Source organism: Mandrillus leucophaeus, unplaced genomic scaffold (assembly GCF_000951045.1).
Source record: "Mandrillus leucophaeus isolate KB7577 unplaced genomic scaffold, Mleu.le_1.0 Scaffold266, whole genome shotgun sequence".
Classification (NCBI taxonomy): Eukaryota; Metazoa; Chordata; class Mammalia; order Primates; family Cercopithecidae; genus Mandrillus; species Mandrillus leucophaeus.
This window is the reverse complement of record NW_012102765.1, coordinates 1,388,105-1,414,813: the sequence shown is the minus strand read 5'-3', so window position 1 is coordinate 1,414,813 and position 26,709 is coordinate 1,388,105. Positions and strand designations below refer to the sequence as shown.

At 39.2% G+C, this 26,709-nt stretch overlaps 1 protein-coding gene across 1 annotated transcript in view; it reads right to left on the bottom strand.

The window, feature by feature from the left end:
* The window catches only part of KMT2C (lysine (K)-specific methyltransferase 2C), a 241,372-nt gene that overhangs the window by 23,047 nt on the left and 191,616 nt on the right, over positions 1 to 26,709 (bottom strand). The window contains exons 34-44 of the mRNA XM_011984319.1: positions 25,978 to 26,160; positions 23,717 to 25,597; positions 22,858 to 23,150; positions 19,247 to 21,063; positions 16,865 to 16,976; positions 13,988 to 14,066; positions 11,962 to 12,025; positions 9,915 to 10,147; positions 4,525 to 6,249; positions 1,321 to 1,530; positions 237 to 401 (exon numbers count right to left, since the gene is read on the bottom strand). Coding sequence (XP_011839709.1) covers positions 237 to 401; positions 1,321 to 1,530; positions 4,525 to 6,249; positions 9,915 to 10,147; positions 11,962 to 12,025; positions 13,988 to 14,066; positions 16,865 to 16,976; positions 19,247 to 21,063; positions 22,858 to 23,150; positions 23,717 to 25,597; positions 25,978 to 26,160 — 6,762 coding nt within the window. The remainder of the gene's footprint in view (positions 1 to 236; positions 402 to 1,320; positions 1,531 to 4,524; positions 6,250 to 9,914; positions 10,148 to 11,961; positions 12,026 to 13,987; positions 14,067 to 16,864; positions 16,977 to 19,246; positions 21,064 to 22,857; positions 23,151 to 23,716; positions 25,598 to 25,977; positions 26,161 to 26,709) is intronic.

Here is a 26,709-nt window from a genome sequence, read left to right as displayed (position 1 = left end):
CATTACCATGGAAGTACATAATAGATATTTCTTGCAATTTGTATTCTTACCTATAAAAAAACTTCAAATGTTTATGCTAGAAATACTTCAGGTAAAATTGTAACCCTGTAGCTGAACTTGTTTTAATAAAACTTGGAAGAGTAGGTGTAAACTAGATACAAAAACAAGACAAGCCTATCAATTCTGACATGTTACCCAAAGATGAAACAAGACAACACCTTGGCAGAGAAACATACCTTGTAGATCAACTGAGAATAGTAGTCCGAAACCCCTTCCAGGGTAGCACTGCCAAAAGTTCCTAGAAGTCGATTCCCACTATTAAATTGGCCACTGCCATAAGGAAGAAAGTGCGCAAAGTTCACTCCAATGATTGGTTCCATTAGAGGGAGCAGAGAGAGCTGCTATTAAAAAACACATTTAAGAGTAATGTACATGATAAAAGGGACTCAGTGTAGCTCAACTTTCTAAGACCCGAAGCAACTTTGCTGAATAAGGCTTCAGAAAAATGAGACTTAAAATTTTCAAGTATCAAAATGCTGGAATAAGTGAGAGAGACTACAGACCTTTGAGACTTAAAAATAAGCTTTGTACTAAATGGACGCTGCCAGGTGTCTAACAAGAAAAACATATTTCTTATCTTTGCTCAACAAGAACGGGGGCATAAACCGAGGCTGAGTACCACCAACAGCACTGTTAGCGACTGTCTCCCACCTTCTGTGACAACTACAGAGGTGTAAGAATAGAATTTACAATGCATTTCTTTGGATCCAGAGTCACAACAAAGTACTGAGGACAGATTTTTCTGGGTACTGAGGCTACTCCTTATGAACGTAAGAAAATCTTGACTATCACCTATCAATCTATTTGTATCACCATAAATTTCAGATGCCAATAGGATACGGTGCAATTCTGCTTGGAAAAAGTCTATTAAGTTCCTTGTTCAGATGTCTTTTAGCATTTGATCTCTCATGTCCTTGAATTTTTCTTTTTTTTTTTTTTTGAGACAGATTCTCATTCTGTCACCCAGGCTGGAGTGCAGTAGCACAATCTCGGCTCACCGCAACCTCTGCCTCCCAGGCTCAAGCAATTCTCATGCCTCAGCCTCCCAAGTAGCTGGGATTATAGGCGTGTGCCACAACGCCCAGTAAACGTTTGTATTTTAAGTAGAGATGGGGTTTCGCCATGTTGGTCTCGAATTCATGCCTCAAGCGATCCACCTGCCTCAGTCTCCCAAAGCTCTGGGATTACAGGCATGAGCCACCGTGCCCGGCCTATATCCTTGACTTTTTAAAGGGGCTGCTCTAAATGACTCACCCTCACCTGTTTCAAGTGGGTAAACGTATCGGTGCTAGAGTACATAGCTTGTTTCTCCTCTTCGTCCTTTTTCCTTTTCTTTGAGCGAGGTGCTGCTTTCTCACCCGTCCTCTGAGTCCGTTTGCTTCGCTGTTTCTTGGTTTCACTTCCTCCATCTGTTTTTGGCAACTGGTTGCCACATCCAAAACCACCTTGCATTTGAGCCCCCAAAGTTTGCTAATGTAATTGGAAAGGGTAAAAAATAAGTGAACAATTTGCACATTTGGTTTTTAGTTCATGCTACTTCAGTGCCAAGCTATGACGCACCATCCTAACATGCCACTAAAAATTAAATACGGAGAGAAGATAGAGTGGTGTCAAATGCTGGTTTTCCGAAAATATCATCCTTTTCTTCAAACATTATTCTCAAGTATGGAAATCAGTAAGCTGCAAAGCTTGAGGAAAGAGCAGAACTCATTAGTAAGGCCATAGCCCTTTCTGGCAAAGCATTACCCCTCATGCTGACCTCCCTGGGGCTGCAGCCCCTTATTCCTGCTCACTGACTCCAGAAGGGAAGGAGATGCTTGTAGATGGCTGTAGGAGCCTCTGCATAGTGGTCTTGGTGAGTTATTTTTGGTTCCCCTTAGGAACTAGTGAAATATGAGGTATGCTGAAACAATTCACAGGCTCCAGAAAAGCTTTATAGCCTATGCATCTTAGGTGAGAGAACAGATAGCACCACACAACAATAAAAAGAAAAAACAGCATTTCTTCAAATGAGTTCACAACTATATTTGACTGAAAAATAATGGCCACATACTTAAAGTCAATGGGAGAGAACCTAGATGATAACAAATAAACCTTTTCTTTACATTTATCATTACAAAGTGAGAATAAGCCAAGCCCTGAAAAGGCCTTTAAGGGTAGTCCTATCAATACCTTAAAATAAAGGAATATTTTCAGGCTCCATTATTTCTAAATTTAATAGCGATACTTTGCTATAGACAATTATAGTAGCTGAACTTACTGTAATGAATTCTGCATTGAATCTTTGAGGGTTCTGAAAATTAGTTTCCAGTTATATTCTAAATAGTTTAGCGCATGGATGGCAACATTTTTATGTAAAGAGCCAGATGGTAAATATTGTAAGCCTTTGTAGGCCATATAGCCCCTGGCATAACTACTCAACTCTGTCCTTGTACTTCAAAAGCAGCTATAAACAATTCATACAAAAATGAGCTTGGCTGTGTTCAAATAAAACTTTTAAAATTCACGGACACGTCTGAATTTTGTGTAATTTTTATGTGTCACAAAATACTACTCTTCCTTAGATTTTTTTCAACCATTTAAAAATGTAAAAGCCATTCTTAGCTCATGGAGGGAGACGAAAGCAGGCTCCGACTACTCATCTCCAGGCTAGTTCTGTGGCTCTCAAGGGGAGTCTCCAGGGCAGAAGCAGCATCTAAAACTGGTTTAGAAACGCAGATTATCGGGTCCCACCCACACCAACAGAATCAGAAATGCTGGGGCCCAGCAATCTTGGTTTAACAAGCCCTGCTGGTGATCCTCACACTTTAGCTTTGAGAATCACCGGCCTACAGCAGTACTTCTCCACCTTCAGATGCACAGGAGTCACCTGGGGATCTTGCTAAGTCTCACGTTCTGAGAAGCAGGTCTGTGGCGGGAGACTCTGCATGTTACAAAGCTCCCACCCGATGTGGATGCTGCAGATCCCCAAGGACTGCACTTTGAGGGGCAAGAACCTAAAAATTTCTTAATTATATATGTGTATATATAGACTTAAATAACTATATACATACATATATACTTATTTATTTAAATCACACTTTAATTAGGGGGGGGCCTACATTTTTAAACTTGACATGTGGTTGTTCCCCGTAGCATTACACATTCTTATACAGCACGAATTTTAATATAAACATGCTCAAAATGTAGTCTACATCCTTCAAGGAGCTATTTAAATAATGTTAAATGGTACAACAGAAACTGCTATGTGAGAACATGGGCATCAACACATATTTGAGACTGGAAGAGGTGAGAAAGGTATCTGGAAAAAGATGATTCAAGAACTGCGTTTTAAAAGATAAAAATATATTGGCCAGACATATATAAGAAAGGAGAACAGAAGAGGGAGAAGCAGCAGCATGTGGTATACATAGAAGGGTAAAAAGACAGAAGACTGCAAGTTATTCAATACTCCTCCGGGTCTTAGAGAAAGTGGATGGAGACTGTGCTGGAGAGTTGGCTGTATTTACTGGTGACAAATAACTGTAAAAGCATAACTGCTAAAATTTACAATAATTACACAGGTCTATCAAGTCAACACTCAATCTTTACTGAATGGTCAAAGGCAAGAAAAAGAGCAACACTTGCAAAAAGATGAGCTTCATTAACAATCTTAAAACGAAAAAACTGGACAACTAAATATACCACTCCACCCTTAATTAAAATATGAAAATAAAATCCAATTTGAGAAGCTCTCTAGGGACAGCTTTATGAATGTACTGGTAATGGCACTGTACCTTCTGAAAGATAAAACAGGCAAGAGCTATTAAACAGACCAATTCCCATGACTCAGAAACTCCAGTTTTGGAAATATCTTAATGAAGTTAACTGAAATAAAGGGGAGGGATTCTTGTAAAGGTATATTTACGACTTAGCTCTTCATATAAAAGAAAGAAAAAGCAAATTCAATGTTAATAACTTAAAACTGATAGAAAATTGATACATGGAAAACTACAAAATAATATCTACATGTAACATTACGTTAAGTATCAATACAACACTGTAACACAATAGGTTCCCAGTGTGGTATCCCTAAGAGTGCCAAGGGTATTCATAGGAGTGCATGGGCTATCCTCTATATTTTAAAGAGGTTAATGGAAATTAATCACTTATTTACAATAAAGTACATAGACATTTACTTACTTTGCTTTAGTCATATCAACCAGTTGCTACACATCACATTACATATGAAATGCAACACATGCCTTTGCTTTTTAAAAAACAGTAAACAAATTATTATTTAATATAGTTTAGATATAAGTAAAAACATGGGTTCCAGAGAGGTAGAAATGATAAAATAAGAAATGGTCCTTTAGAATAAAAAGGTTGTAGAATAATGTGGAAATATAGTTGTTGGTACTAATCTGCTGTAAGTATAATTTAAAACAAAAGAAAAAAGTTGTCATTTTTATCATTTACACTTACCAGTCCTTCAGTTGGGTTCTGCTTCTCAACTAGTTTATTATCCTTTGTACAGTCATCTTCTGAACAAATATTGCCCTCAGGTTTTTGATTCAAAAGAGAAGATGACTTTTTATTTTTCAGTAAGTGTTTCAGAAGTTCATTCCCTGAGTCTCCTTTGGCAGCAGGGGCCCCAACAGAATGGGGAGGACTCTGTGCTGAGGAGACAGGACAGGCTACAGCATTTCCTTCTACCTTACTACCACTCTGTTCCTCCAATTTAGGCTCCTCTTGGCTCAGGCATGACTCTGTCTCAGGCTTTTCCAGTTTTACCTCTTCTGTTTTGGCAGGGGTTTCCATGGAGAGCTTATCTACTTCTGAATTTGCATAAGTCTGTTGATTTGGAGTTGCTTGTGAGAAATCACTATTGGGCAGTTTGTTCTGTACTTCTGTACATAGCTGGCCTGCTGCCATACTGGGAGTGGATGGGCCGACTGGTTCCACCGACTCTTGGTCGGCCTGTTGAGGAAGCTCACTGGGTGTGCTCACTGCAGGAGTAGAGGTAGTTTCTGAGATGCTTGGAGTCGGTGGAGCAGTTATATCTGAATGGGGAGTTGATGGAGCCTTGGTGGATTCTGCATCATCATCTCTTTTCTTTTTTCTTGTTCTTTTCTTTTTCCCTTTTTCCTCTGGGATTATATCAGAATACAACTGAATGAGCGATTGGGTTGATGCTGGATAACTGTGTCCATGGGTTATAGTAGAATCTTGGCCACATGGGAGACTGCTATTAGCTACTGGAGGTGCTGCTGGTAAAGCAGGTGTAAAAGAAGGCCTCACTGGAGACTGTTGGAAGCTGGTCCCAGAAAGATTTCCATGTCCCTGCTTAACAGAAGAAAAATTTGGGCTTCCAACAGGGATTGATGGTGAATCAGGAACAAATGAAGGAGGTCCTACCTGCCTTCGCTCATTAGTCTGCATGAAAGTTTGGGTGGAGGGTGAATTAATCGATCCTTGTTGTATATTCTGTTGCTGTAAAACCTGTCCCATTTGCTGTTGGTGTTGTGGAGACTGCTGAAGGGGTCTTGGAGGTTGCATAAAATCGCAAGGTAAGTCAGAACTGTAGAAGGGAATCTGGGACACAGATGTCCTACTACTACTTATCTCAGAGCCCACCATGCCATGCTGCTCCATTTCCATCCTCTGCTGCAAAGCTCTTTGTCTATCTACCTCTTGCATGAGTTGGATCCGTTGTCTCTCTTGCTGCTCTCGTAAACGTTCCTTACGTTCCCGTTCTTGAAAACTTTCACTAAAGGGATTGTTGTCATCAAATTCTACCCGAGGTGGTGGTCCACTCTGTGGATTTGCATTTGAGACTGTCCCTGGGGCTGGTGTACAAGTTTTTATTGGTAACTGGGCAATTGGGGGTTGAATTCTAGGAGGATTGAGGGGCAGGTGGGCAGGAGCACTGTTGGGTTGCCACCCAGGTAAATTAGGCATTCTAACAGGGCTAGTATGGCCAGAAATAACTGTTGTGTGCTGCTGGTGCTGGTGCTGAAGCTGCTGTGGCACCATGGGAAAGGAAGGTTGGCTCATGGTGGGTGGAGTGGCACCTGGAATTAGGGGTGGCTGGGGCTGGACACTGGGCATCATGGTAGGTGGGGCCATCGCACATTGCTGCTGCTGTTGCTGCTGTTTGATCCGATAATCTTCAATCAATTCAGCGTGTTCTTTCTGTTGTTTACGAATCTGGAATAACAAAATGCCTCATTACTCATTTATATACAGCACAGGTATTGAAGTAAAACACTGGCTGATGACTTTGGTTGAGGTTATACAGAGGGCAGTTTGGCCCTGTAGAAGCAAACATATTTTGCTTGGGTAACTGCAAAAGTCACAAAAAAATTGAACTGATGAGCCTTAACTAACGACTATCAATCTTTCTTTAACAACAGGATTTTTATAAAGTTATCTGTAAAAGCGCTTCACATATGAAATATCAAAAACGGTTTTGTAAAATAAGTATTAAAATCTTGTGAAACTCATATATACTATTTATACTATACATCAAAAATATACAATAAAAAGTTACACAAGTAGCTAATTTTGATGTTCTAGAAATTACATTAATACACAATGTTAGAATAACAGACTTAACTCAAACTTGAATCATTTAAATATGTTAAGATTTCATTTCTTAAATATATAAATTGTACAACATTTTAAGACAAGATGAATTACCAGCATGAGTATCACACCACCCGCCCAGATGAAAAAGACTAAGTTTATAGAACACTTTCAATTTAACGGCTAACATTCAAATCGTAATTTTTTAAATCTACACAAGCTCTGAGGTAGTATTTTGAATAGTCTATAGTCTCTTTTTTTTTTTTTTGAGACGGAATCTCGCTCTGTTGTACAGGCTGGAATGCGGTGGCACGATCTCAGCTCACTGCAAGCTCCATCTCCCAGGTCCATGCCATTCTCCTGCCTCAGCCTCCCGAGTAGCTAGGACTACAGGCACCCACCACCATGCCTGGCTAATTTTTTGTATTTTTAGTAGAGACGGGGTTTCACCATGTTAGCCAAGATGCTCTCGATCTCCTGACCTCGTGATCTGCCCGCCTCGGCCTCCCAAAGTGCTGGGATTACAGGCGCGGGCCACGGGGCCGGCAACAGTCCCTTAATATAACAGCTGAGTAATATCAATTAATTCATTCCAAAAACCTTTGTGTCCCAATGTGCTCAATACTACAGACCAAATATCAATCAAAATGGAATCTATGTTGCAGAGGACCTCACCATCTCATTCAGCAAGCTAGGGAAAGAAGGAATGCAAAATGATGTGTATGTCTTTCAACATCATTCAGTTTTTAGACAAATACGCTAATACGCTAAACCCAGTAGTTCTAATCGTTTTTCAAAGTATTTTCTTGGGTTCCCCAGGTAAACCAGTATTTTCTGCAAATAATGGTGTTTGATCTCTTCTTCAACAGTTGTGTAACACCTATTTTATTTTCTTATTTTTCCTGGCCAGTTTACTGGTTAGAACTGAGAAATTACCATTGGCTGGTGAAGTAGTAAGAAAGTACAGAAAGCACCTATAACAGCATCTGGGATATATAAGGTGGCCATCCATGTCTTTCCCATGCTATTTTATAATACTTTTTAAAACATTACCGGCCGGGCGCGGTGGCTCACGCCTGTAATCCCAGCACTTTGGGAGGCCGAGGCGGGCGGATCACAAGATCAGGAGATCGAGACCACGGTGAAACCCCGTCTCTACTAAAAATACAAAAAATTAGCCGGGCGCGGTTGTAGGCGCCTGTAGTCCCAGCTACTCGGGAGGCTGAGGCAGGAGAATGGCGTGAACCCAGGAGGTGGAGCTTGCAGTGAGCCGAGATCGCGCCACTGCACTCCAGCCTGGGCCACAGAGCGAGACTCCGTCTCAAAAAAAAAAAAAAAAAACATTACCATCAACTCTTTATCTTAATATGATTACACTGGATCTTTGGCAACTATGTAATATATGATGTATCCCATTTTTCAAGTATTAGCTTCTAAATAGGATTTGATCCATGTATATGCAAAAATGAGGCCCTTATCAAAAGACCTTGTACAAATATGCCAGAAGGCAATAAAAGTGCTGCAAAAAAACAACTTTATTAAACATATCTTTACAAGAATGTTAACCTACAGTAAACATGAACCCAGAGAGTAGATTTAGAGAGAAAAGAAAACTTTCATTCTGGAATAATCTTAGTTTTAAACAATTGGAATTATAATCACCTTATTGTTGGTACGTTATTGTGGTAGCTGCGGTTTGAAGATAAGACACTTGAGTCCAAATCCCTAATCTAATAGTTATGAGCAAACATGTACAGTGGGGGTATTTTTTGGGATTTATTTTTTTTTTTGAGACAGAGTTTCGCTCTTGTTGCCCAGGCTGGAGTGCAATGGCGCAATCTCGGCTCACTACAGCCTCCACCTCAAGCGTTCAAGCAATTCTCCTGCCCCAACCTCCTAAGCAGCTGGGATTACAGGTGCCTGCCACCATGCCTGGATAATTTTTTGCATTTTTAGTAGAGATGGATTTCGCCATGTTGGCCAGGCTGGTCTTGAACTCCTGGCCTCAGGTGATCCGTCCGCCTCGGCTTCCCAAAGTGCTGGGATGACAGGCGTGAGCCACCGTGCCCGGCCACATGCACACAGTGTTTATAACCTCTACAATGAATCAGTTTATAAAATGGTTTGTAAAATCAGTTTGTAAAAAAATGGTGATAATACTAACTCCTTCAGAAAGTTGTAGATAAGACAACATAAGTGGAAGTGCTTCCTACAGTGTTCATTATAGACAGTACTCACATCTTAATTAACATGAACAATTGTAAAAGTTTTTTTTTTTTTTTGAGATGGAGTCTTGCTCTGTTGCCAGGCTGGAGTACAGTGGCACAAGCTCGGCTCACCACAACCTCTGACTCCTTGGGTCAAGGGATTCTCCTGTCTCAGCCTCCCAAGTAGCTGGGATTACAGGCACATGCCACCATACTTACCTAATTTTTGTATTTTTAGTAGAGACAGGATTTCACCATGTTGGCCAGGCTGGTCTCCCAACTCCTGACCTCAAGTGATCCACCCACCTCGGCCTCCCAAAGTGCTGGAATTACAGGTATGAGCCACCGTGCCTGAATTGAACCTAAGTTTTTAATTTACTTGGGTAAATATACCTAGGAGTTGGCTCTGAACCCATTTTGTACACTATTATTGTTTTATTTTAAATAAAATTTTTACGTGTTTCTTCTTTTCCAGTATATTATTCAGTTTGAACATTCTGATAAACATCTGGTTTATAACAGAAGATAATGGCAAAAGGATTTTATTTTTCTAAAATGAGTCCTTCACGTAAGATATACCAATGTATTTTAAGACCAAAACATTAAGAAATAATAATAATATCAACTCCAAGTAAACAAAAATACTTCCTGGGCCCCCAATTCTTATTCCCAACTAAACCCAGTATCTCCTCCTGAGCTCGGTCCTCAGTTAAGTTGAATACTCTCAATGGTGTATAATAGAAACATGGTCTTTGCAGTGATTTCTTAGTGCAGAAAAAACAACATCTCTAACTACACCAAGGCTGAAAATTGTTCTTCGAATTCGAAATTATGAGACTCAATCTCTGTTGTGTCATTTATTGAGTATGTGCTGTGACCATCACTCTAAGTAAATGATTGGCGCTGTTATGGCTACAGTTACTAAGGGGTCTCAGAGCTGTCACTTTTTGGCAATGTACTTTTAATGCCATTTACTACTCGTCAAAAAAAATCACTAGTCAAAGTCACTAATGAATGACATACCAAAACATTCTACTCATTAATTGTTGGTGGTTTCTATTTTGCAAACCTATTTGTTACCTGTTCTAGCTGTTTCTGAACCATGCTTTGCTGTTCAGTAACATGCTTGAGTTGTTCTGCATCTTCCTCTGGAAATTCACGCCCAGCTTTCTTGGCGGTACGTTGTTTAGCTGAAAGGGCCTTCTTAGATTTTCTATGAGCACCAATTTGTTCTTCAAGATACTTCTGCTGCATTTGAAGCAGCTGTTGGGTCTCCTGGAGCCACTCTTCATACTGCTTACGCTGTGAATCATCTGAGGAAAAATTAAAATTCAGTTGTGTTAATTTTCTAAAGGGTCCAACATTATAATAAGCTACACAAATCTATTTTGTAAGGAAGTAGTTTCACCATGACCATATAATAGGAAATTTGAAAACACAATACTAAATATTAGATCATTATGTAATAAAATATCAGATTTTAGAAAAATATTTAATTGAGAAAGCCAGAGAATAAACATTCTTAAGATGCTGGTTAACTTAGCACTTATAAATATTACAAATCCAATCTTGGAAAAGCAGAAGACTTATGTAATGAAATTCTCTTTTTTTACTAAACAAATTCTCTAACCCACAAGCCAAACTACATACTAAGGTATACAGGCATTTTATGAACACAACTTTACAGATTTTGAAGAGACAAAGACATATCCCATTAAGGTCTAGTGCATAGACTAGGAAATCACTTCCCATGTTAATTTTCCTGAGTTTATAAGTTCTTTCCTATTTCTTAGTAACGAAAAAATATTCTAAATGGAGAGAAAGGGAACCCAGAATGTTTTAGAAGGGAATAATTTAAAGTCCATGACTTACAAAGGAAATCCATAAGTTGAAAACATTGGTAATTATTATTTTGTAGTTTATATTTTTTAAAATAAGGGGAGGGAAGAGTTAACCAAGCAAAATATTTTCTACTTTTACAACTGCCATTAATTCTCCCCAAATGGTTGTATCTCTTCATTTTGTACCAATATTCTCTTCTTTATTCTTTAAGGGCACTTTACTTCATTGACACCAAGTCCAAGGGGGGAAAAAAAAAGTCATCGTATGTAGTGAAATTCTGAATATACCTTTTTGACTCACTACAAGACAAAGAAATGAATAAATACATTTCTAAGAAGGACAGTCGCTGAAAATAACATCAATGATAACAGAATATTGTCATACATTAAGAATCCAACCAAAGCCAATGGGCACAATAAAGCCAGAAAAAGCCAGTTGGTATAGTTGTTTACTTGTTTTTAATGCAAATACGTATTCAAATTATAATAACAATTAATGTAGGGGGAATTGCAAAAGGTCAGACTTTGGGTTTGTTCCTAAACCCAGAAGTTCCAGTACATGTATGAACTTGAAATCTAGTCTACTAAATTTGAAGGGCATTTTTTAAGAACAGGCTTTTTCACAAGATTTCAGAAGTTCTGCTTCTGGTAGAATGAGACCTACCGCAAGGAAAGCCTTTCTGGTTTCTGGAACCAGGAGAGCAGAGGTGAGCAAAATGAAAAATAATGGTGAAAAAAAAGTTAGCTAAACAGTCTGAAGATTTCAGAAAGGTTCAGTTTGGGGAGAACTTTAAACACTATCCTGAACCACCTTGGGACCCCTGCAAATAACTAGAAAGGATTCAGGGGCACCTTGCATACCTGACCTTTACACCATGCTGCTAACCCAACTTACTGCTAAGTATAATCCCTTTGTTTTTCCCATTTAGTGTCCTTGTCACTTAGGAAGACAGTTCTTAGAGCAAAACGTGATTTAATTCTACAGATTGTAAAGTGCCCAATCTATATACAAAAACAGCAACAACAATATTGAAGAGAATGGGGAAGATGGTTTTTCTGTATTAAAATACTTTCCTGTAACTATAATTCTTCATGCACAGTGAAAAAAGCAATGAAAACACACGCCTTGAAGAAGAGTTGCCTAATAGGGCAGTGATGTTTAATAAGACAGGAGGGCACCTGGGCTTGAACTGGTGTACCTACACTCACTTCAGGTTTAGAACAGCACACATAGAGTGCAGACAAGCAATCCCCAGAAAACATTAACTTATTAGATTTATACTTACTGACAAAGCCTGGACCAAAATTTGGAGGATTAGGCCTAGAAATCTGATGTGTTATACTGCCATCCTAAAATAAGTAAAATTTACAAATATGTTTATTCCACATTTCAGTTAAAGGGGGGAAAAAAACTTTAAAAGAAAGAAAGAAAAAGAAATGGAAGAAAAAACCCTTTAATTTCCTAAGATATCTTTTAAAGTTTTGATTTTTATAAAAAGTAGAATGAATTCAGTGGTGGCAACCTAATTCTGAATTCTTACTACTATCTCTGAACTATTATATTGTCTAGATTTGGGCTGAAAACAATTATACTTGAGGTAAAGGATTATTCATCAGAAACATAATACAGGGCAAATCAATTACTGCTAACACTAAGCTAGAGATCCACATAAAAAATCTCACTTTTTGATGAAGTTTACCTGGTTTCTTCTTCAATCGAACACAAGTTCCAGACTGACTAAATGCCACTCCACAGCATGGTTATTTATAAAAAAACTAACGGCTCTAACATGCACAAATATAAAAGAAAAATCTGTTAATAAAAATATCAGTCTTATTTTCTACACACGCCTGTAGTCCCAGCTACTTGGGAGGCTGAGGTAGTAGGATCGCTTGAGCCCAGCTGTTTGAGGCCAGCCTGGGCAACACAGCAAGATCCTGTCCCTAAAATATAAAAAAATTAAAAAATTAAAAAGTATTTAATTAGTTTTATTTTTGAGTTAAAAGTCTTATTTCTTTCTGGTGACTGAACAAGCAGTTATTAATCTCACAAGTCCCTGATAATTACCTGACAAATTAATGTTGAAAACTGTTTATCCAGTTGTCACAAGTTCTCCTTAACATGAGCTGTATACAAGGTAATAATTATAAACTATACTAGCAGCCAGAATGTATTGTGTGCAATCTTCACAATACTGCAAAGCAGTTGGTTTAACATTTGACAGATTAAAAAAACAAGAGGCTAAAGAATTTACCCAAAGTTGCACAGTAAATTCAGAGTGGAACTAGAATTTCTTTAAAAACTCACCTATAAAGGCTATGCTTTTCCCATTATATCAAATGGTTTCTGTTTCCTCTTTTAATAATGAGAAGAATATAATTATCAGCATAATAAATCTAAAGCATAACTGGCAGGGCAAGGAAGAAAACAGGACATATACTATAGCAGGTAGCTCCCTTTTTTTAAAAAAAAATCATTGACAAAAATACTACATGAGTTTTACTTCCCCAGATACTGCTTAAGAATATAGCATATCTTTCAACAAGGATGGAAAGAAAAACGGGAAAAAACAAATATAGCATATTGTTTTCTAGTTTTTTTTTTTTGTTGTTTTTTTTGAGACGAAGTCTCACTCTGTCACCCAAGCAATCTCTGCCTCCCCAGTTCAAGCGATTCTCCTGCCTCAGCCTCCCAAGTAGCTGGGACTATAGGTGCGCACCACCACGCCTGGCTAATTTTTGTATTTTTAGTAGAGACAGGGTTTCACTATATTGGTCAGGCTGGTCTCAAACTGCTGACCTCATAATTCGCTTAAGCCACTGGGCCCAGCCGTTTTCCAGTATTTACAGAAGTTTTACATTTTAAATATAATGGGTTTAATTCTAAAATGCAGGACATGAAAATGTCCTTCTGGAGTTAAAAATAAGTAAATAAAAGTAAAACCAAGAGTCCTGAGCACTTGGTTTTCCCATCAAGTGACTTTTTACCCTTAGGTATATAAATCCTTTTCAGAAATCACAGCCAATTTTTTTAATCTTAATTTGTCTTTTGTTTAAAAAGCAGTAAAATGTCTTTTTGGTTATTTTTGGCTGTGCTGATAATATGTCTTGGCAGTCGTCTCAGGCTACTATTTAGGTTGGTGCAAAAGTAACTGCGGTTTTTGCCACTGGCAAATAGCGTATGGCGAAAACCGCAATTACTTTTGCACAAACCTAATACTACTCTCTAGCAGGGGCCTTACTATAAAGCATGAGTTTGCTAGAAAACAGAAAAGTGTGCATTCTAGACTGACTCATTATAGGCAGTGTTACCTGAGGAATGGCTTGTGGTCCAAGGTTCTGTCCTTCACTATTCTGAGTTCCAGTTACCGCCTGGCCCATAAAAGGGAACCTGTCAAAACAGGGGACACAAGTATCAAATTATGAGTGTTTAGAAATTATTGTTTATTAAAAACTATATTAGGTGCTTAACAGTTTTCTCTTCCAGAGAAGAGTAGTAGCAATTTCTTCTTCATCAAAACACTAAAGCCCTACCTTTCATGTACTGAGCAGATGTGATCCTCACTGTAACTCTATGAGGTGTGTGCTCTTAGCACCCTCATGTTACTTGTGATGAAAGTAAGATTCAGACATATTCCGTAACCTTCCCCACAAGGACTAGTAGGACTGCAATAAGAAGCTAGCTAAGCTGACTCTAGAGGTGCTACTCTCTATTATGTGCCTCACTCTACTATAAAATGAATTCTAGCCTTCAGAATAAAAATAAATTGATTTAGTTTTATAACATAAACTCTAAGAAAATGTGTTCTCATTCCAATCTTTATTAAAAACTAATTGGCAGCTTAGCTATTTTATATTCTAAAACAAAAGATATTTCCCAATTTAAGAATTTTCATACATTTCTATATCTAATTTTAGAGCATATCAAAAACTGACCACTGGCCAAGATGAGTCTGCATGGTTAAACCTATTTAGAGAAATGTTACTCATTCTAATTAAAACTATAAAAACTTCACAGAAGCATTACTGCTGACATGAAAATATTTCCCCTGGCATTATCAAAAGCTTTAATATATCAAGATACACATACAATTTTCAAAATGTATTCCAAATGCTGTATATTACTATTTAAGTACTATTAGGATATAGAATATGTTTTTAGTTTTTTTACTCAGGTTTTTCATTCATCTATCACCCTACCCTCTGCTACAGGTCTGGTCTAAATGATCTAATCCAAATGCCACACATGGTCTATCATGCTAACTCAACGTATCACACTCCTCTAAGGAGGAACTATCACTTCCATTTCTACAAAGCAGTCAGTAGAATGGAAAGCCATCTGCCTGATGCATGACTAATGTATCTAACTGGAGGACACACGATGCTGAAAGAGCATCAGATACTGGAAGGTCTCAAATTCTGAGGTCCATATTTAAAACTAAGTGCTGGTCAGGCGCGGTGGCTCCTGCCTGTAATCCCAGCATTTTGGGAGGCCGAGGCAGGTGGATCACCTGAGGTCAGGAGTTCAAGACCAGCCTGGCTAACATGGTGAAACCCCGTCTCTACTAAAAATACAAAAATTAGCTGGGCATGGTGGCACATGCCTGTAATCCCAGCTACTCCAGAGGCTGATGCAGGAGAATCACTTGAAACCCAGAGCTGAAGGCTGCAGTGAGCCAAGATCATGCCACTGCACTCTATCCTGGGCAAAAAGAGCAAAACTCCATCTCAAAAACAAAAACAAAAGCAAAAAAAACCTAAGTGCTAAATAAAACTCAGCATTTCCTTCTGTTTTGAATAAACGTAGAAACTACAATATTATTAGCAGTATCACGGCTATCACCAATAGAAGACAGATTATTTTCCTATCAAGTGTTGCAGGCACCTAACAGATTAGTTATATTCACCATTACTTTTAAATTATGGCTTATTGCTAATTTGTTAATTAAGGAGCATATATACTATAAATTTAATCATATTTTAATAACTATATTTCAAGTATAATCATTTCCTTTGTAATACTATGTTTTTAATTTTCTGCATATAAAACATTCTGAGAATTTCAAAGGCTTTACTGGAATCCAAAAAGATTCAAGACATAAAACAGTTAGGAACCTCTATGATAGACAAATAGTGTTAATAAGTATTGCTCAATAATGAAAATCATTGGAAACCACTATTACTACACTTTGATCTCCAAAATGCTTCTTAACCATGTCCAAAGTATCTCAACAACTGAACAGAACTATACCGTTAAGAATTCAAATTTCTTTGAAGTATATACATCTTAAATTCATGCAAATTTTATATTCAATTCTATAATCATCCACATTTCTTTTTATATAAAAGTTTTTCACCAAGATAATTAGACTAAATTGAGGCTTTATGCTTGCTTTATTGACAGAGGTTCTCATTAGTAATACATATAAGCCTCATTCAAGAAGATTGTTAAAAATACAGACACACAGGCAACCATCTCCATATATTCTTATTTAGTATGTCTGCAGTAGAGCAAAAGAATCTGCATTTAAAAAAAAAATTACCACATAATTCTCATGGTGTTCCATGATCAAAATTTAAGAAACAGTGCCCTGTGGTTAATAACCCTTAGAGGGCATAATTTCAAAAATTCAGATATTGAAATAAATCCTATTGTCTCATTTAATGTATAATTTCTATTTTCCTCCTAAGACACAAAAGACAAAAATCTGTAACTCTTAACTTCCAACTGTCCTCTCATCTATTCCTTGTAACTTTATTTTTCTGATTCAAAACCAGTTTGGGAACCTTTTATTTTAGAGCTGAATTTATAGTTGCCTTAATCACTCAGTGTCTTAACTGAAAAAAATCTTAATTAACATGAACAATTGTAAAAGTATTTAAAAGAGCGCAAACTTAAAATACCTTGAGGAATCAGGAAATCCAATCTTCCAAATCTTTTTAAGATGTTTTACATTTACCATCCTTTAGACTAATGCTCTTACACTGGTTCTTACACTAATTTCTTACATTGGCATAGCATTTTATATCTGATCATATCGAGCTGATACCATGACAACTTAAATAGTATTGTTCATTCCTAGAACAAGGGCTTTCAATTTTCTGTATGTGTTTTTTTAAACTAGTAATGATTTCATGAACGTGTCTAGATGCCCAGTAAAAACCATCAGCCCCTCCCCCTCCACCTACCTGCTCATCACCATTGGTGGCATGCCCAGATTGTTTTGTGCCATCACTTTATTTATGCCTTTAAGGGCCACCATTTTGGCTTTCATTATCGGATCTGTAATTGCATCAAAATCTAGAAAAGAAATATAAAGTTACTTATTTCATAGTAATTGGTTCAAGCTAATTCAAATATCACAAGCATTATGTAATTTGCAGGCTCTTAAACTTTTACTATTTAATAATCATTACAGATTTCTGAGATGGCAACCTTATCCTCGGTTTAATCACATCTCAGTAGTTCTTAGTTGAATCATGCTTTAATACCTTAGTCCTGCAGGAATTAAAACAAAAAATCAAATTTAAGGGAGATTATAAGCAACCATCTAAAGCAATGCAATTAATTCCCTTTCATCCAAACTTTTGCAATGCTAATCAGAATGGCTTCTTCAGTAAATATAACATCACAAATAAGAATTTGCAATACTAAGGAATTCTACTAAATTAGTTATCACTCTTAAAAGAAAAATGTACCAATTTCTTAAGGGTATACCCTCACAGTAAGAAGCTACTAAGAAAAAACCTATTTGCATCTAAATGAAAAAAAAAGGAGCAAAATGATGAAATTGGGGATATATAAAATGGAACATCAATTTTATTATTTAGAACAACACACGTTGCTTAGACATGTGCCCTTTGATTGCTAATTCTTATTCTTAGAGGCACTGAGGCATTTTGACTGCATTGCTTCTGTTGTTTTTAGAATCAGTAAACCATTAGAAGCAAGTTAAAGAGGTTTATATAGCAAAAAATTGCCAAGCATTTGTCATACACAAAAGGACAGTAAAAAGCTCTTTTTTTTTTTTTGAGACGGAGTCTCGCTCTGTCACCCAGGCTTGAGCGCAGTGGCGGCGATCTCGGCTCACTGCAAGCTCCGCCTCCCGGGTTTACGCCATTCTCCTGCCTCAGCCTCCCGAGTAGCTGGGACTACAGGCACCCGCCACCTCGCCCGCTAGTTTTTTGTATTTTTTTTAGTAGAGACGGGGTTTAACCGTGTTAGCCAGGATGGTCTCGATCTCCTGACCTCGTGATTTGCCCGTCTCGGCCTCCCAAAGTGCTGGGATTAAAGGCTTGAGCGACTGCGCCTGGCCAAAAAGCTTTATTTCTATCATAATTTTCTTAAATTCATCCCTCCATGACTGAAAACATATGGCAACAATGGTTGGAATGTAGGAACTAAGGAGACAACTAGTTTCTATTAAACAATTCCATAAATAATAGAATTGAGGGAAGTTTGTAACCCAGTTTTGAATCTCTTAATTTACCTGGAAAGAATCTAAAACTCTTCATTGCTTTCTTTTTTTTTTTTTGAGACGGAGTCTTGCTCTGTCACCCAGGCTGGAGTGCAATGGTGCCATCTTGCCTCACTGCAACTTCCACCTCCCAGGTTCACGCCATTCTCCTGCCTATGCCTCCCAAATAGGTGGGACTACAGGCGAGCACTGCTATTCGCAGCTAATTTTTTGGGTTTTTAAAAAAATTATTATACTTTTAAGTTCTGTGATACTTGTGCAGAATGTGCTGGTTTGTTATACAGGTATACACGTGCCATGGTGGTTTGCTGCACCCATCAACCCGTCATCTACATTAGGTATTTCTCCTCATGCTATCCATCCAATAGCCCTCCACCCCCGACAGGCCCCAACGTGTGATGTTCCCGTCCCTGTGTCCATATGTTCTCACTGTTCAATTCCCACTTACAAGTGAGAACATGCAGTGTATGGTTTTTTGTTCCTGTGTTATTTTGCTGAGAATGATGGTTTCCAGCTTCATCCATGTCCCGTGTTGCCCAGGCTGGTCTGGAACTCCTGAGATAAGGCAATCTACGTGCTTTGGCCTCCCAAAGTGCTAGGATTACAGGCATGAGCCACACTGTGCTCAGCCAACTGCTTTCATTTTAAAGCTCAAGGAGGGCCAGGCATGGTAGCTCATACCTGTAATCCCAGCACTTTGGGATGCCAAGACGGGCAGCTCACCTGAGGTCAAGAGTTCAAGACCAGCCTGGCCAACATGGTAAAACCCCGCACCTCTACTAAAAATACAAAAATTAGCCAGGCATGGTGGCGCGTGTCTGTAGTCCCAGCTACTTGGGAGGCTGAGGCAGGAGAATCACTTGAACCCAGAAGGTGGAGGTTGCAGTGAGCTGAAATCACCCCACTGCACTCCATCTTGGGTGACACAGTGAGACTCCATCTCAAAACAAAACAAAACAAAAACCCTCAAGGAGGAATAGAAAAACTCAGTGCTCTGTTCCAACTGTAATTCTAATAATAAAATCTTATAAGCATATCGCATGCCACTCTAATACCCACAGTAACATATGCTGAGACTCAAGAAAATTCCTACCAATATTAGGGAAGAATGGTTCTGATCGCTGACGAATCATGGCTTGCATCTGTCTTTGCTGCTGCTGTTCTTGCCTTTCTTGATCCAAAAGATCCTGTAGAAGCAGCGGCTGTTCTTCTAGAAGAAGGGGCCTCTCTCTATTCTGCTGTGCTAATGTTTGAGGAATCATTAGTTGTTGGGGTCCAGACATGCTACTGGTACCAGACTGACTTGTGAGAGACCCAGTTTGAGTTGTAGGTTTTCCTGTACCCAAATTGTGGTTAACTGTTGACTGACCTGGAATGAATCCTGGATTTACCTGCACACCCTGAGAAAAAACATGGTTTACCCTAGAGACTACTGTTACATTAGAATTCACGGTATTATCCAAAACATGGCCAGGTGGTGCTATTAAAGGAGGCAAACTTGACACATGATTAGATGGTGAGGCCGGCAGAGTTGGTGGTGGAGACCCCAATGGCCTAATGTCTGAATTATCAGATTTTTCATTAGCAAGTAAACTTGAGAGAACTGGAGTTGATCCAGTTATGCCACAAGAGTTTATTACATCTTGAGCAGGTAGTTGAGTGGATCCTTGAATGACATTTGCACTGGAGTCAGCGGTTTCTCGATTCGTTCTTTTCTCAAATAGATCTGGATCACAAGGATGCAAAGAAGTCTTTTCTCCATCATTTAGGTCTGAGTGAGCAGAAGCCTGTGAGCAGGGAGGGTCAACATTATCTTTATTCTCATCACTTCTTTCAGTTTCACATTTGGATTCCACCTTAGAATTTGGAGACAATACTTCCATTTTTACCTCATTGGTAACAGTGGATTTTTTCTGTGGTGAATGTTTATCAGAGAGAACCAGAGTTTTGTCTTCTTGTTCCTTTTTTTTGGGTTCAACAGATGCACACTGATTATCTAACTTATCATCAATTGGAAGATCTAGCTCCTCATTAAACATGCTTTTCTTATCTCCCAGGTCAAGTTCTGGATCTGTATACGCAATGATATCAAACTCTCCTGACCTTAAGAGGTCATCCAGGTTGGGATCATTAGTTTCCAAATTATCTAAAGTATCCAATTCAACTACCTTGCCATCCTCTGTATCTAAATTTAAGTTTTCAAGATCTTCATCATCTAAGTCTTTGACTTCAACCCCCTCAAGGTCTTTAACATCCAGTTCTTTCACAGAAGGGTCATCAGAATCGAGTTTTTCTTCTAGACCATCAGAAGGTTGGGTGGTTATCTGTAAATTATCAGACGTTGTTTCAGATGGTACAGATGTTGACAAAGGAGCTTCTGAAAATTCACCACCTAGTGGATGATTCAGAGTCCTCATGACCACAGAAGATGAATGGACAGAATGACCTTGCTCTTGTTGAGATGGTGGCACTTGTTCCAAATCTGGGTGCACAGGTAGCTGATTAGGTAGACCGTGGGGAGGTCGTCTCATGGGCTCTGTGTGTCTAGGGCCCGGAAAGTCTGGCCGGGGAATGAAGTTTCCATGTCTCAGATTAGAAGACGCCTCTACAACGCTGCCAGGTGGAGCACTGAAAGGCAGCCGTTGCCTTCCATCAGGAGCCCTATGTCTCAGTTCAATATATGCTTGGCCCAGTATGTTGTGCTGCTGAACTGGCAGGCTCTGTGGTGAAAAATGCTGAGGAAGTCCAACTGGATTATTCATTTGTGAGTTATTTAAAGGCCTAGGCATATCTACAGATATTGATCTTCTTAGTTGTGGAGAAACTCCAGATCCCTGTATTTGTTGAGGAGGCACAAGGAAGCGCTCTTGACTCGGCATGGTACCATGACTACCTCCTGGAAATCCAAATCTTAAAAAAATAAAAAATAAAAAAAGCAAAAGGTACTATGTTAAATTTAGAGTTAAGTTGAAAAAAAGGGGAAGTTTTCAATTAAATTGTAGATACAAAATTAATGTTGCCAAATACAATGACTTACAAAAGCAAAGCTATCGCCATTAAAAAGTATTTACAGATACTAATATGCAAGTAAGATTTTGCTAAGTATCCTATAACGAACACCATATCTGAGTTCTAAAGGCTTAAGATTTAACAGATAACAAAAATGAAGACAAAGGAACAACCACCAAGCAGATGAAATCAATTGTTTAGAGGTAAGAACAATACTACTCGAGTTTTTCAGGAAGAGTTTCTTTTATCTATATTTAGGGAGGTTCAATGGAGAAAGCTGATTTGGGGAGGATGTTTGAGTTAAGATAGGTCTTCATACCTATTGAGGGACTTACAGGCCTCAGTACGTGAGACTACAAAGGCAGAGGTTTGACGACAGAATAGACTAAACTTATAGTCAGAGAAAAAGACGAGTAGGCCTCATGTATAGAGATTAAGTAAATGAATAAATTGTTGGGCTATTTTATATTGTACTTCCTTCTAGATAGGATTACAGGCAACTTACACAGAATATAAAGCATAGCAAGAGGCATAAATTATAATAAGGTGGAAGAAAAAAGGGAAATTAAGAAAAAGATTACAGGCAACTTACACAGAATACAAAATGTAGCAAGAGGCAAAAATTACAACTAAGGTGGAAGAAAAGGAAACTAAAAGAATATAACATGGAGGTAGATATAAGACTAAAAGACATAAAACTAAAAAGCATATCTTAAAGAACTATTTCCTTATTATAACTAGGGCATAGGTTTGGCTTTGACTTTAGCCACTTTGAAAAAGGAAACATTCTTATGATTCATCGCCACTAACTTACAACCCTATCTCACCATGGAAAGTTCCCAAAGGGAAAGTCCTTTCAGTTTAGAAATCTCTAAAATTTATTATTATTATTATTTTAATTGAGACAGAGTCTTGTTCTGTCTCCCAGGCTGGAGTGCAGTGGCATTACCTCGGCTCACTGCAACCTCCACCTCCTAGGTTCAAGCAATCCTTTTGTCTCAGCCTCCCGAATAGCTGGGAACACAGGCGCGGCACATTTTTGATTTTTACTAGAGACAGGGTTTTACCATGTTGGCCAGATTGGTCTCGAACTCCACCTCAAGTGATCCGCCCACCTTGGCCTCCCAAAGTACTGGGATTACAGGCATGAGCCACTGCACCCAGCCTAAAATTAATCTAGAATGTAAACTTAAAAGGTAGAAATTTGGAGAGAGGACAAGTCTCATCAAATCGTAGGAGGCTTTGCCTACACAGAATAGCTACATTTTGAGGATGTCGTATGATAAACTACATCATTAAAAGTGCAAGGTAGTGCTAATACAGTTAATACTTAAAAACAAAGGTAACGTTTTCAGAGTCTCTAGAGTTCTTAGAGGGGGAAAAAATGTCTATGACCTCTCATTAGCAGAAAATAACTGATTATATATATATCAGAGGGGAGAAAGAAATAGAAAGCAGTAATAGCTTCCCGATTAATACTAACTTCATTTGTATATTTATTTTTTTTAATTTTTAAATTAGTTGAAGAGGTGGGGGGGGTCTCACTATATTGCCCAGGCTGGTCTCAAACTCCTAGATTCAAGCAATCCTCCTGCCTCAGCCAATAGCTAGGATTACAGGCACAAGCCACCACACTTGGCTCTGTTTCCCTCTTCTAATAGCAATTTAAATTTGGCAGGAAATTAAAAGCATTACCTAAATCCATGAGGTCTCATCCCCATACTAGCAACATCAGGAGGATAGGGTCCACGCTGATCTTTTGGGAAAACAGCATATCTAGGTCCTAAAGGAGGGGCAACAGGAGACCTGATGTTCCCAGGATAAGGAGGTGGAGGTCTGGCAAAAGCCTGGTTAATATTCTCTGGTTGCCAGTGTTGAAGAGGCCCTGGATGAGGCACTGCGGGTGAGTCCTGTGACCCCTTCTCCTGCCGACCTGCAATCTTCTTCTGCTGTTGCTGCTGAAGAATAATTTCACGCAACTTCTGCCGCTAAATGGGAAGAAACAAAAATCACTGGAATTTGTGGTAATTAATGGCTTTTTAAGGGTTATTGGCTTTTTATTTTTAGATAGCCCAGGCTGGCCTCAAATTCCTGGGCTCAAGCAATCCTCCTGTCTCAGCCTCTCAAGTAGCTGGGATCACAGGCATGTGCCACTGTGCCTGGCAGGTTAGTGGCTTTTTAAATCCTGATACTTTCATTATGTGGCTACTGTAATATTTCAAAGTCTGATGAAACACCAGTTACATTTAACTCTTCAATATATCAGGAAAAGTAATTTGATGATTTGGGTACTTTTACTTGCCAGACAACTATCAGAAAACAAAGCTCCAATATTTAAGGATTCGATGTGAATTCATGAAGACTGAAATCAGATACAGAATAAATTAAACTGGTGTTAATTTCATCAATTTCATTTTTCTTTTTTGCAGTATGACAAACTCTACAGAATTAAAAAAATAAGAAATTAACCACTGTGTAGAAATTACTCAGTTTGATGAAATGAACAGCTTCCTCAAATAATACACTTAAAACTGAGGACATACAATGTGTTTACCTGTCTCAATTTTTCTGTATCTGCTTGGGCCATATTCACAGTATTCTGTGTATCAGTTACTCCTGAAGTTGGCACAGGTCCAGGAAGCTGGGAGACACCAGAGAACTGCTGGCCTTGGGAGTGCATTGGAGAGTTTGAAGATGCACAGAAGCTTCCCTCTGACCCAGGCCTTGGCTGATCAGCAACATCATGGGCAGCTTGACTGGTTCCAAAAGAGTCCGACTGAGATCTTGGAGTCACCGGAGGCTGATCATAGGGATCACGGGCAGCAGATGGGGAAACACGGCTAAATGTGTCTGAAAGGCCAGGTCCAGGGGGCCTAGGTGTCTGGGAACATGTATCGGGTGGCCTTACCAACGGGCCAGGTAAAGCTGGTCCTCGGTTTTGTGCTGCTTGCAGGAAAGGATCCTGATTTGGCATGAGGACTGGTCTTGTCATTGAGGACCTAGTAAAACCCTCTGAAATCCTTGGCCTTGGTGTTGCTGGTGGCTGAGAGTAAGGGCCAGATATTCCAGGTCTTGGTGTTCCGGGAGGATGAGCATATGGATCAGAATGCCTCTGATTAGTTACAGATGTAACAAACAAGTCAGTCTGTGTAGATGGTCTTGGGGTTGGGGGCTGCTGACTATATGGGTCAACAGTAGCAGGCCGGGGAGTTCCAGGAGGTTGAGAGTAAGGGTCTGTATTAGACCTAGCTGTTCCTGAAGATTGGGAATAAGAATCTACAACAGGTCGTGGAGTTCCTGGGGGCTGGGAGTATGGGTCCTGAGATGTTGGCCTTGATATGGTTCCAGGCTGGGAAAAAGCCCTTGAAGGATGGGCAAAAGATTCATTCATTGTTGGATGTGGGGTTAGGGGAGGCTGACTATATGGATCATTTGACTGATTATGAGAAAAATTATCTATAGGTCTTGGTGTCAAAGCAGGCCTTTCATAAGGGTCAATAGACAATCGCCTTGATGCCTGTGACACTGATCCATAAGGATCCTGAGAGGATGGAGGAGGTTGCATTGGAGTCTTAAAAGGTCCAGGACCACTATCAAGAGGTGCAGGTGTCAACAAGGGTCGTGCATATGGGTCAGGTATCCGTTGTCTTTGAAACACATCTGCCCTAGGAGATGGTTTAGTAAAGTGATCATTGGTTCCAGCTGCTACAGGGCCTTTTGCAGTTTGTTCTGAAACTATAGGAGACCGGGAGAGGCCCAAGGATTTGGGAAATTGATCTGTCATCACAGGCCTAGGTGTGTCTGGAGGTTTTGCATAGGGGTCATTATTTGTCATGGAGGAAGAACATAAATCTCTGACTGGGGATGGCCTATTTGCTGTTGTCTCATTCATTTGAAGGGGCCTAGATACCGAAGATAAAGGTGTACAGTTTTCCACTGGTGCAGCAGAATTTCTTCTGGAAAAACTATGGCCCACAGGAGGTGGTCGAGGGGTACCAACCATTTTTGCATACGGATCCATTGGAGATGGTGGTCGTGAGTTGGAGGACCCAGGTGAAAACACTTGTGGTGAAGGTGGCTGAGAAGTCTGAGCCTGAGAAAGACCCTCCTGAATGGGAATCCGGGATGGGGCTGGAGGAGGAGGTGGAGCTTGTGGTTTTATAAACACATCATCTGATGTAGATGTAGGGGTACTGGGTGGCTGTTTTGTAAACAGTTCTTTATGGAATGACTGTGCAGGAGACATATTTCCATTGCCAGGCTGAGGTGTCAAGGGACTCTGTATCCCACTACTTGGTGTATCTGAACCAGACTGCACCAGAAGATGCTGAGAACCAAACTGCTGTTGCTGCTGCTGCTGCTGCTCATTTTTCACCTGTTCAAGTTTCTGTGTGGCTTCAATTTTAGCTTGCTGCTTACTTTTCTGACGCATTTGCTATTAAAATAGAAAGAAAAAGCAATCACATTTAGGTTAAGGAAGAAAACTACCATCATGGGGGGAAAAAGCAACAGAAAGTTAATTTGTTTGATGTCAGCAGCTACCAGATTGCTCCCATATTAGATTATGAATTCCTGAAGAAGAGAAATTACTCATCATGGCATGTTCCGTTTGTGCCTAGGGCAGTATATTGTTTATAATATTTCAATAACCTTCCCAAATCAATTTAAATATATTTTACTGAAAAGAGAAACAAATCTATCCTTAATCAAATTTTCATGGTCTAAGAACTATATTCTAAAATAATAATGCAAAGACCTCCCTCTCAAAACATAAAAATGCAACTTCAAAAAGTAGATTATCCAAAAATTCCATACCTGTCTAAATTTCCATTCCTGTTCATGTTCTGATTCTCTTTGCTTTAATGGATCTTTAAAAAGCTCCGAATCAATACGAGAGCTGGGATCGATGCTATCTTGCTGTTGCTGCCTTTTCATGGAATCATTTGACATCTGTACTTTATTAATGCGTAAAGCAGCTCTGTTATCTCTGGCTTTTTGCTTTGACAGAAGAAGACAAAAAATATTCCCCAGATTATGTTAAACGTTTTAAGGAATAAAATAAAACTATCATGAACTTTCTCAAATAAAAGAAAAAAAAGTCAGGTAAAATGCTGAAATACTTACGGCACCTCCCAAAAAAGGATCTGGACACTAACTCGTCTTCTCTCTTTACAGTGCACAGTGTCTATCAGTTGAGGATATAATCCTCTCTATGTATTTGAATTAAGCTTAAAGATCCCAGGTGTGATTTAATATTTTAGCTCCTAGTTTTCTTAATACATCCTTAGAAATCACGTCTCCTTCAATTTAGAAAGAAGGGGCTGGGGCCAGGCATGGTGGCTCATGCTCTAAATCCCAGCACTTTGGGAGGCCAAGGCAGGTGGAGCGCCTGAGGCCAGGTGTTCAAGTCCAGCCTGACCAACATGGTGAAACCCCCACCTCCACTAAAAATACAAAACTAGGCCGGGCGCAGTGGATCACGCCCGTAATCTCAGTACTTTGGTAGGCTGGGGCGGGCGGATCACCTGAGGTCTGAGGTCAGGAGTT